At 39.3% G+C, this 12,098-nt stretch overlaps 1 protein-coding gene across 2 annotated transcripts; it reads left to right on the plus strand.

Moving 5' to 3' along the window:
- The first annotated feature begins 1,192 nt into the window (after window positions 1–1,192).
- Window positions 1,193–8,540, plus strand: rcc1 (regulator of chromosome condensation 1). Of its 2 annotated transcripts, none has more exons than XM_020093481.2 (10): window positions 1,193–1,326; window positions 2,851–2,936; window positions 3,188–3,375; window positions 3,485–3,664; window positions 6,073–6,169; window positions 6,262–6,384; window positions 6,537–6,677; window positions 6,853–6,972; window positions 7,259–7,411; window positions 7,785–8,540. In XM_020093481.2, the coding sequence occupies exons 2-10, from the start codon at window positions 2,861–2,863 to the stop codon at window positions 7,958–7,960; spliced, it is 1,254 nt and encodes a 417-aa protein (XP_019949040.2). In that variant the 5' UTR covers window positions 1,193–1,326; window positions 2,851–2,860; the 3' UTR covers window positions 7,961–8,540. The 2 variants fall into 2 exon arrangements, with proteins under 2 accessions (XP_019949040.2, XP_019949041.2); XM_020093482.2 differs by having other exon boundaries at window positions 1,219–1,356.
- The last annotated feature ends 3,558 nt before the right edge of the window (window positions 8,541–12,098 follow it).

Raw genomic sequence — 12,098 nt, forward strand, 5'->3', positions numbered from 1 at the left:
ATCATGATGAAAACATGATTTTTACTACATTACTGATGCTGTTGAAGTAAAGGGGGAAGTGGGCTGATAACATGGAAACCACACATCTGAGGCTCTGTCTTACTGATGGTATTTGGAACACATTCATTTCAGGTATCTCATATTTCCTCTACATGACTGCAGTGACACCTAGTGGCAGGTAACTGTTAAGTCGATTATCTTGAGAAACAGACCTGGATATATGGCTTTAGATGCAATATGCATAATGAAGGTGTATATCTGAAACTTCTGGTATAAACCAGAGGTTTAAAGTAATACATGTCATAAAGAGTGAAGGCACAATTTTATCAGTAATGCCATGATGAGGCAAGATAGGAGGGTGATGGAGTAGTGCAGCAGCAGAATGGATTTGTCTCTTATTACTTCTTCCAGACTCTTTTTCTAGTACTTTAACCTCTGAACACTTCTTCCACACTGGTTTATACTACTTTTACTTCAGAGCATGATATGAGAACTGCTTCCACACTGGTATATAGTTCTTTTACTTCAGTAAATGGTATCAGTAATTCCTCCTCACAGGATCACAGTACTTTTACTTCAGTACATGATATCAGTAATTCCTCCTCACAGGATCAGAGTAGTTTTACTTCAGTACATGGTATCAGTAATTCCTCCTCACAGGATCACAGTACTTTTACTTCAGTACATGATATCAGTAATTCCTCCTCACAGGATCACAGTACTTTTACTTCAGTACATGATATCAGTATTTGCTCCTCACAGGATCACAGTACTTTTACTTCAGTACATGATATCAGTAATTCCTCCTCACAGGATCACAGTACTTTTACTTCAGTACATGGTATCAGTATTTCCTCCTTACAGGATCACAGTACTTTTACTTCAGTACATGGTATCAGTATTTGCTCCTCACAGGATCACAGTACTTTTACTTCAGTACATGATATCAGTAATTCCTCCTCACAGGATCACAGTACTTTTACTTCAGTACATGGTATCAGTATTTCCTCCTTACAGGATCACAGTACTTTTACTTCAGTACATGGTATCAGTATTTGCTCCTCACAGGATCACAGTACTTTTACTTCAGTACATGATATCAGTATTTGCTCCTCACAGGATCACAGTACTTTTACTTCAGTGCATGATATCAGTATTTGCTCCTCACAGGATCACAGTACTTTCACTATCGTTCCCTTGGTCTGAGGGCTCCTGTCTCTTTAAGGTCCCACATGTTGTGACGTCACGCGCTTGGAGCGTGCTGAAGACCGGGAACAGACGGAGCTCGTTGACTTCCAGCAAACTACAGACTTCTGCTTCTCTCAGGTTCGTGCGTCACCAGCTCATAAACACCTGGTAAATACTCATCCAGTGATCAGTGCTACTTCATCCACGTGTTGGCGGTTCATTCAACACACTGTGTCATCGTGGCTCATTCATTTAGTGTCATGTTAGCGCCGTTAGCTCGTTAGCTAGCTCACGTTCCGTGTGTGGACTAGTTGTACATGGACGCGAGGCTGCTAACATTGAGTGTGTGCCAGCAAACTCGAGTTGTGTACGTGTTATGTTTACTCTGTGTTAGCAGCCACACGTGTCACGTTCATTTGCGAAGAAGAGTTAGACTGAATAGCAGCAGCCTGATGCTAACGCTCGGGAACATGGTGCATGTTAGCAAGGACACATGGGGACAGGCAGCGGTGGCTCAGGGTGCTTATTTTAAACTGTGCGTCCAGGCTAAATGTCAACGCAGCGACACCTCCCTCCAAACGTGGCGGTTCGAGCGCAGTTTGGATCGTAGCACAAGTGTCCACTTCCATGCCAGCTATGCTGCTACAGTTGCCTGTAGTGATGGAGCCTCACACGGTGCCAGCCATTCAAACGAGCCTCTGACAGCTGTTCACCTCAACAGCTTCTGCTCAGTCAAAATACAGATTCATCCATTCAAGCGTTTGTCCACTTGTGTCCTTGTGAGTTTATGAGGATGTCCATTACTTGACGTAGGTTACAGCTGCATTCAAGGCCACACGACGTTGTTGTTCAAAAAATATTTGAAGTGGTGCATTAGTTTTTATCTTTCTTATTAACTTTGATGAGATAATGTTGTTAAATCTTTCTCCCTAACAGTTCAGAATATTTGGATGTCATCACAAGTTGACGGTTTTAATGATCAGATACTCTGATTAACTTTAAACTGTAAAATAGCACCTTAGTAAAAACTACCATTCAAAACTTCCAGGGACTTTTTTTCAGACTGCTCATTTTGTTTTACAAATCCTGAAAGTTAGGGGTTGTCAAGTAAACCTCATGTTTTATATGATAGAACCAGTAAAATTACATGTTTGCTTTGATAAATCAATCATCAAAATGTTGAAAAGTTTGATAAGTTCTCTCTGGATTAATTTTTTTGGAGCACTAATTCACTTTGTTTGTGCAGAGGCTTCGACTTGTCACATCAGAAAAAGCACAGTTACAGTAATCATTCATGGTGGTTCTGTTCTCCTGTATACATGTTGAAATATCCGCTATGAAAAGTACGTATTCTGTGCATCAATGAGCAGTATTTCTGCTGCTCCACAGGCCACACCTGTTAAAGACCAGACTGTCACTAGCTGCCAATACATTACAGATCATCTTTTACTTTTCGCCTGCAAACTGACATGTGTTGAAAGCATCTATTGCTTCCCCCCCCCCAGTGTTTGTTTAGACTAAGCCATAGACATTATCATGAAGTTATGTTTTATTTGAGACTTCAGTGTGGCTTTTAATACCACCAGCATCCCAGCTCAGTGACTCATACCCATCTTTCATTATTAAAATCTTACACCAATATTTTCAAATGTTTTTCAAAAGTGTTTCTGTCATGCCTGCAAAAAAGACCGCCACCAAGAGGAGGTCCGAGGCTGTTGTGGAGGATGTAGATGCCAAGAAAGCAAAAGGCAAGTTCATTTCTCTTTTAATAATGACACGATAATGGCTTGAGTTGACCCATGACAACAAAACTGTGTCTTTTGTGTGTCTTTATAAATAGTTAACTTGAGACTACAGCTTAGATTCAGTTTAAAATACTACAGGTGTATTTTTGTACATGAAGAATCAAATAAAATGTTAAGACAATAATATTTACCGTACTGGCAATGATCATCATCTCACCAACAATTTATTGTGTATGTGTGTGTATTTGTACCAGTTTCCCACAGGAGTCATGGTAAGGAGGCAGGACAGGTTCTCGTCCTGGGCCAGGGGGACGTTGGACAGTTGGGTTTAGGGGAGAACGTCATCGAGAGAAAGAAACCTGCCCTTGTGACCTTGCCAGACAAAACTGTGCAAGTGATAGCCGGAGGCATGCACACAGTGTGTCTCAGCGACACTGGCCATGTAAGTGAACTGAATCCTTTGTTTCTTTTTAAATTGTTTTCTTCTAACATCGTTACTACATGTCTTTAGTTTCCCAACTAAACAGATTTGTTGTTTCTTGTCCCCTCAGGTCTACACGTTTGGCTGTAATGACGAAGGGGCACTTGGTCGTGACACAACAGAGGAGGGGTCTGAGATGGTTCCAGAAAAGGTGGCACTGGATGAGAAGGTGGTGCAGGTGTCGGCAGGTGATAGCCACACAGCCGCACTCACAGAGGATGGAACAGTTTACATCTGGGGCTCTTTCAGGGTGAGTTTGCTTCTGTTTTCAGCCACATACACATGAGTGTGTATGTTTGTGTGAGTATTTCCTTCGTAACATTTTTAACACACAGAAACTCTAGCTCTGGATGTAATCTAGTATTTTGGCCTGCATGCCTTCACAATGTAGAATTATTAGCTGTTGGTACAATCATGTTTCAAATGCTTATTTGAATCTTAAATTTTGTACCAAATGAAAAGGTGTTTTTTTAGTCCTCAATCGTATTCAAGCTATTTAGTCAGTGTCATAAAAGCCTTTTCTCTATTACTTTCCTCCCTGTTAATGTTTTGATTGTTTTTAGGTAATTTGTTCTATCCCAGTTGTATTATGAGGCTCATTTCCTTTTAGCCCCATTTGATTTGAGATCCAACATAAAATATAATTTAAAAGCTATTCACAATTACTCTTGACTGGAATTCAAGCAAATCACAGAACATCCCGCTGATAAAATAAATTTATTTAAACACTCAAAGGCTCATTAACACAGAGCTCAAGTCAGAACAAAATAATATTTCCCACGGTTTGTTAATCTCGACTCTGTACAATGTCAACAATACAGCAAACGTAGTTGTGTTTTTATTCACTCTTCCTGCTGGCACCAAGAAAAATAAGGATTACTGTTTGATCTAACCCGATAAAATCTTTTTGTTTTGCTTTCTTTCTTTCTCTGATTTCCAACTCATTGTTTTTCCAACATTAAGGTTATTTTATACAAACATATATTCTCTACCTTTTCATTTTACCAGTATGTTTCTTTTTCCTTTTTGTCCACCATTGTAACTCATGAAAGAAAAAAGTGAATGCATTCTGCTATAGTTACAAGAGTTTTCATAAAGGCAGCCCTCACAGTTTCCTCTCTAAGCACTTATCACTCCTGCTGCCACAGTACTCATCAGTTTGTCATTATTAATACGCAATGGCGCACTGGCAATTACCGCTCTATTACCTCTGGCTACCTTCTACATCCCCACTTGATTTTTGATGGTGCTGATGTTAGATGTGTGAAACAATATGTAACCACTGCTTCAAAAAATATCCCATGTTTTTATTGTTATTTCGGATCTCATTAATATGTTGAATGTTTTCTTTATGGTTATTTCACATCCCAATAACTAATTTATGTACTTGAACAATTTGGGAAATTTAATTTTGCACTGTTTTAACTCTGTAGTATCTCTTTATCTGTTTACCTATGGAGAAAGTCCAGTTTTTTTATTGTTATCATCAATAGAACTCAAGTCAATTATCAATTAGAACTAAGGTATAGCTTGCCAAATACAAAATCATCCAAAGTCCCAAGTCACAAATAAAACATGATTGAAATGGTACTGAAACGGGTCCAACGCAGTCAAAGTAAGGTTAGGATAGTTATGCCTTTTAGAAAAGTTTGTGAGTAAGCATAGATAAACCAGCCAACAACACCCAGCTACAGGTCAAACGTATCTGCTGCTTCATGTTTAGCTGCTTCATGTTTGCTCAGAGTCCTCGTTAATTAAAGGTTGAGTGTGTAAGATTTAGGTGTAAGGGATCTGTTGGCAGAAATTGAATATAAAATTGTGTTCAAAAAAATGTTTTCACTAGGGTGTTTCATCAAAATTGTAAGAATTGTTGTTTTTTTTACCCTAGAATTAGCCCTTTATATTTAAATACTTTATATATACAGGGACCCGATCCTTTCTATGGATGCCGCCATGTTTTATTTACAGTAGCCCAACCTTGACAAACTAAACACCACTTGAGTTTTTATAACAACTGAAGGCTGCCACAGGTTATCCTTCATGTTTAGAAGGGGAGAGGGAGGTGAGTGGTATTCAGCTGCAACATGTAGCGTCACCACTAGATGTCACTAAATTACTACACACGAACCTTTAAGACAAGATATTCACTTAAATGTTTAGTGGGTAGAATTTAGCGACATGAAAACTCAAAAGGTTTTAGTTTGTACAGTTTCGACGACAGTAAAAAAACATTGTGGCCTCCGCAGACAGGACCCTCCTCCATTTAAATCTAAAGTTTCTAAATATAAAGGGCCCATTCTATGGTAAAGAAAACAACAATTCATATATTTATAATTAGACACCAATGAAAACATCACTGGGATTATTTTATGTTCAATTTCTGCCAAAAATCCCTTTCACATAAATCTTACACACTGAACCCTTAAGATATACCTGCAACCAACCAGCACCTGGTCTGAAATACTGGCTGTGCATAGGGAGCTATGTAAACAGGCACTAAAGTGTAAAGGTTGTATGTGATTACAGAATACATAGTCAGATTTCCCTCAACACAAATTGCATTAATGCACTACTCATCTACCTCCACTACGACTGATGCTCTACCACATGGATTGGATATTTTGAATGGAATCATTAATGTGCTGGAGTTTCTCTCAGGATAACAATGGCGTTATTGGTCTCCTGGAACCCATGAAAACGTCTCCTGTTCCAGTCAAAGTCCCCATGTCGGAGACTGTAGTGAAAATTGCTTCAGGTAAGAGACATTTCACTTGAACATATATTTCTTTATTTGTTAGCTTCATATTCATTTCTAATAGTGTTTCTGTGTAATTTGTGCTTTAACAGGTAATGATCACTTGGTGCTGCTGACACTCGAGGGAAATCTTTACACATCAGGCACAGCCGAGCAGGGGCAGCTGGGAAGAGTGCCGGAGCATTTCTCAAACAGAGGAGGCAGGAAAGGCCTCGGTACGTAACACAAGTCTCTAGTGTTTTAATAGAATGAAAATCAAATATTTAACAGTGACATTTCGCTCTAGTTTGTTATTACAGACTATACATGTCTTGTGTGTAGTGTGAATTACTGTAGTGTGCTTGCTGACTGTGTCCTGTGATTTCAGAACGGCTGCTGGTACCACAGATGGTAAAAATCAAAGGGAAAGTTCACTTCGTTGATGCCTTCTGCGGCGCATACTTCACCTTCGCTGTATCTAAAGAAGGGCATGTGTATGGATTTGGCCTCTCCAACTACCACCAGCTCGGTCAGTATAGCGCATCAGTGTATTGTCCTCTCATAATGTGCAAGAAGTTTAACTGCAGAGGCATCTGACATGACTTCATGTTAATTAAGAAGTCAGTTCTCACACTCTGATTTAATTACATCAGATGATATGAGGTCATTGTTGTCCTTACACCATTTTTTATCCATCTGACCAGGCACTAAAAGCACAAAGATGTGTTTTGTCCCTGTGAAACTCACATGCTTCAAGAACTCTTCCATCTCCTGGGTTGACTTCTCTGGAGGACAACATCACACCATCTGCCTTGATACTGAAGGTAAACTGACCACATCTGATCCAGATTTCTAAGGTGTGGCTTTTAACATTTTAAATCTGCCATGATGTGATCACAAATCTGATATGTGTACTTATCTTGTTCAAGTATTAGATTTAACAATACAAATCATATCAGAGGTCAAGGCGGTTTAAAAAGAGAGGTAATATATAAAACAGAATATCCGCTATTGTAAGGGAATGTAAGAAGTAAAGTCTAATGTGTCAAAATTAAATTAAATCATCAGTAGAAAAGGTTTGTTTTGTTAAAACAAATGTAACTCTTTCAGGAAAGGTTTATAGCCTGGGGAGAGCAGAGTACGGTCGTCTTGGTCTGGGCGAAGGGGCTGAAGAGAAGAGTGAGCCCACACCTGTGATGGGGATGGAGCTGGCGAGCGCTGTGACATGTGGGGCGTCTGTCAGCTACGCCGTTGCCAGGGAAGGTGAGAAATGATGCAAATGCCGTTGAACAGCAGTCAACAGCAACAAGTCCTCCTGTGTGTTTTGAAACAGTGGCAGGTTTTCTGATTGGTCATTTCCTTGGTTAAATGAGAATAGTGTTGGGCATAATTGGGCCCAATTTTCCATAAAACCATCCCCAGTGAACGATTCTCCAGGTTTTACACAGAAAAAAGAGCTTTCTCCTTCTGACTTTGCTATTTACAGACGCCCATCATTAATCACTTGTTTTCAAAATACTGTTTTTCAAGGAAAGATTGAGGTGTAGTTTCACATGGTTACGGCAAAGTCTCTTCATTGCTGGTTTATATGAATTATATTTTCCCAACTGTATTTTGTTGGATTTGCTTCCTCTAGGATCTGTGTATGCCTGGGGCATGGGCACCAACCTGCAGCTTGGCACGGGAGAGGAGGATGACGAGTGGAGCCCTGTAAAAATGACAGGCAAGCAACTGGAGAACCGTATAGTACTCATGGCCTCCAGTGGAGGGCAGCACACAGTCCTTTTAGTCAAAGACATGCAGGAGAGCTGATGTTCTTCTGTGGCAGAGAAATGATGAGGGATCCTTTGATCTGATCCAAGGTGGGGCTGTGCTTATTTGTAGGGAGGGCGTTAATCTGTATGTGACTTTTTTGTGCTGAGCCGAGGGGAGAGGCTCAGCCGCTTTTACCAGTACTCTGCTCTACGTAGCTGGGGGGGGGTGTTTGGATGATCAAGACAAATGAGAGACTATTTTTTTAAATCCAGTTTTTGATGTTCACTTTGAATTCATTATAAATCATCGGAATGACTGTCAGGTGGCATATGTGATGTTTGTGAATGTGACTGCATGTACATAAAGGAAATGAGAGTGCAGAGGTTTTAATGATTCCCCCACACAATTGTCTTTTTAATGTCTTTTGTTTTCTTATGTTCAAAGCAATAATTCAGTTGACCTTGGTTCAGACACGACATTTCTACTCAATGGGTTTAATATGTGAGACTACTGTTCCTTTTACCTACAGTGCAAACAAAATGCTTGTGGCTATTTGGACTTCTGGAAACATGTCTTAATGTATTCTGCATTTTGTTGGTTTCCCAGTCTGAAAATAAAGATAACAATTTAAAATGTATACGCACACAACTTTTTAACTTTTCCCCTTCAGCTTTTAAAAACTGTCACCATTTCCATTACTGACATCTACCAGGCTAAATGAAAGCACTGTCCTTTCTGTCTTGGTTGTGCAACAGCAAACTCACTTCCTTTGTGCCAAAGCCTTAACTTTCCCAGGAGATTCTGTACCCTGCGGCAGACAGATTTGCATTCAAAGTGATGCTCTAAGGGAAGTATTCTATACTCTGATGGTGTCATTATTCTTTAGCAGTTGCATCATATAATCATAATTCATAGTGATGAGTTTAAAGGGATAGTACTCACCACTATGCCAATGGAGGGCTGGGTGAAGTGTTTGAGGCCACTCAACACTTTCGGAGTTTCAGGGGTAAACAGCATTGCAGCCAAATCCAATACAATTGAAGTCAGTGGTGACTGATTCTTCAAATGTATAAAAACAGTAAATGTCTCCAACCTAATCCTGTGGTTTCATCCTAGTGTCCATAAGCCCCGACATTCAAATTAGACTAGAAACAAGGTCATTTACCTGTTTTTTTTTTTTTTTTTTTTTTTAAGCCTAAATGTCCTCTGATATCCTCCAGTGCCACGTTTGCATGTGGATCACTGCGGACATTTAGGCTAAAACTTGTCAGTGACCTTGTTTCCAGTTGGATTATGATTGTCAGGGTTTGCCATCACTTGGATGACACCACACGAGCAGTATGTAGGCATTTTCTTTTTTTTCAGTTTGAAGAAGTGATCCCCAGTTACTTTAATTGTATTGGGTTTGGCTGCAACGCTGTTTGCCCCTGAAACTCCAGAAGTGTTTAGTGGACTCAAACACTTCACCCATCCCTCCATCAGCATAGTGGTGAGTACATAATGAGTACATTTTCCTTTTTTGGTGAAGTATCTTCTTATTAGCTATATTTTAACTGAATTGTTTTGTATTTTTGTTTAGAAACATGGATCATTGTAAATATTCACTGTTGTTCGCTCCTCAGATGACTCAAAAATAATACTTAAGATTTAGTACCTTAAAGAAAAAAACTTAATATTGGGTCCTCCTGAATGTTGGAACTATTGCTGCAGGGACGGAGTAAAAAGTGGAAATTGCATTTCTGTCCAATCTGGTTATAAACACCCTTCATCTTTGCGACTAAACAAATTCAGTTTAGTGAGACAGTTATATCCACAGTACTCATCATCAGCAACACTTCTCCTGCATATGGCCACAGCTGCCCAACAGCAGCTTCACCTCGTTTTCCTAATGCCTCTTATGGAAGCAAACACCACATCCTTGCACATGTAGTCATGAATTTAAATCAGAAACACTCAAGAATGCAAATCACAAGACAAGTACATGCATCAAAGCTACATGCCTTTGTGTTTAATCCAGGGGGAAATGTACATGGTCCTTGAGTGTGTCATCTTGCTTTCATGACAAATGATGAAGTATATTAGGGTTGAATCCTGTGAAAAGCCCTCTCGGCGAAAAAGCTTCTCAAAAAGCTTTGAAATGCTAAAGTATCTTTCACAAGCAGTTAATAAATCACTGTGAACTCTTGTTTCTATTGCTTTGCTGTTTCTTCTGCATCAGGGAAGAAATATGAGGAATACATTTGCTCTGTTGTTATGATTGGCTAAATCGTGAGTGGCTAAAAGGCTTTATTAGAAAAAACAAGATTTATGATTGCGCTTAGCTGTTTCTCAAGGTTTCTGTTCTACCACGTGGGTGTTTACTCTTCAATAGAAAATTATTCTGAGTATTGAATTAACGTCAGCTTTCTCTTTTGCAGCTAGAATTTGTATTAAAAATGCTTTTCTAATAATGTTTGATGTCTTAACATCTATTCATACATACGGTTTTCGCGATTATGATATCTGGTGCCTTGAGGATTTGGTTGTACAATAATTCTATTTCGGTGCTCAAAGTTGTGAATTTATATCAATCTATGTATTCCTACAAATCAATTTAATACATTTCATTGAACACATTTGTAAGGGTTCAGTACTGGCACCCACGACCAATGCAGACCCTTAACACTCATCTTACATAATTATAACTGTGAAAGAAAACCATACAGTTTGGTTTGGTAATGGCTCATAAGAAGAGAAGAAAAGAGGATTTTGTTCTATTCTTTGGAGTTTTGAATAGAAATAACAGTAAACTTTTGAACAATACCCTTATATTTTTTTCTTTTGAAATTTCACCTCAGTTATGAACTGTTACAATGTGAAGCTATGTAAAATATTTAGTCACATTATGATTAAAAAAACCTTGAGACACTGCCTTTACTGAATGTGTCTGAATTTCAAAACAATCATTTTGTTTTTGGACACCTTTATTGAATCCTCCAGACTGTTACATTTCTTAAGTGTAGTTGTTTCATTGCTCGGTTCTGCACCTTCCAGACTTTCAGACCTATAGCTGGATTCTTCTTTTTTTTTCTTTTTTTTACCTGTGCTAACATGATTGAACTGATTTAAGCTGTGAGGTAAAAGTGTCTGTTAACAGCCTCACAGATGTTAAGGACGGAGCATTCGACAGTCTCATAATGCTTAGAAACTTCCTCCATTCCCAGGAGAAAGGATGCATTCACAGAGGAGTTTGTTCAAGACATCCTGTGATTAATTCTTTTCACTCGTAGAAACTTTTAACAGGATTTTCAGAATGCATGTAGGCTCTAATCTTCCTCTTGAAAAAAAATAATCACAGAGGAGACCGAGGAGTCTCTGGCACCTGCTCTGCCACACATTCACTCATAATGGAGAGAGCTAAATTAATCACTTCTATTGGCTGCTCCACCACGCTTTCACAAGCTTTTGTTTTTGGTGACTCCGTCCTTGCGTTTTTACACGACACTGCTGTAACAGGCTTGTGTCAGGCTGCGGGGGGGCATTCAGCGGCGTCGTGCTACTATAAATCATAATCTCACAGTGGAACACATTTTGCCTCATTTAGCTCTGTCTTCATTGGGATGCTGCAGCTCTTATTCCCTTGTTGTTGTTTTTTAATTAACTTGTCATTGTACATTTTATTGAGCGCTGCCTCTCAAGTATGTCTTCATGAAGACATCTAGAGTGTTATGAGGATGTGAATGCTCCGGAGAGATTTCACTCAGGGTTGTCAAGTGGGAACCTGTTGAATATGACACAGCAGGAAGGATTCGTCCAGTGAATTTCATTTTTTTTTTCAAGCTCCGTCCAGTAGTTTTCAGCGTAATGCTTCTCAGTGAAAGCCAAAGTCGTTTTCAACATGACCTCTCATGGAGGTCGATTCAACACAATACCTGCCAAACACTTGACATTCATTTACTGTTCTGGTAATGCATTTATTCCACTCATCTCTTTCACCATGTAGATTATAAAATGTGTGCATTGTTGAATCGCCTGTGTTTTGCAGGTGGAGATTGACATTTGACAAATCTCTGTAACATAGCCTTCAAACACATTGTTCTTTCTTGTGCCATCACCCTCCCTGTGTTTTAAAGTCTGCATGAAATTGACATAAAGAAGCTCTCCTTTGCAGCAGTCGCACAACAAGAACACATGCCCCCTGCCTGCTCCTGAAGCA

This window comes from Paralichthys olivaceus, chromosome 13 (genome assembly GCF_024713975.1).
Source record: "Paralichthys olivaceus isolate ysfri-2021 chromosome 13, ASM2471397v2, whole genome shotgun sequence".
Classification (NCBI taxonomy): domain Eukaryota; kingdom Metazoa; phylum Chordata; class Actinopteri; order Pleuronectiformes; family Paralichthyidae; genus Paralichthys; species Paralichthys olivaceus.

Excerpts from the sequence above, each read along its gene's own strand:
- rcc1 (XM_020093481.2), top strand. The coding sequence starts at position 2,861 with ATGCCTGCAAAAAAGACCGCCACCAAGAGGAGGTCCGAGGCTGTTGTG. Across the intron at positions 6,678-6,852 it reads CTCCAACTACCACCAGCTCG|GCACTAAAAGCACAAAGATG; the intron begins GTCAGTATAGCG and ends CCATCTGACCAG. Across the intron at positions 6,973-7,258 it reads CATCTGCCTTGATACTGAAG|GAAAGGTTTATAGCCTGGGG; the intron begins GTAAACTGACCA and ends TAACTCTTTCAG.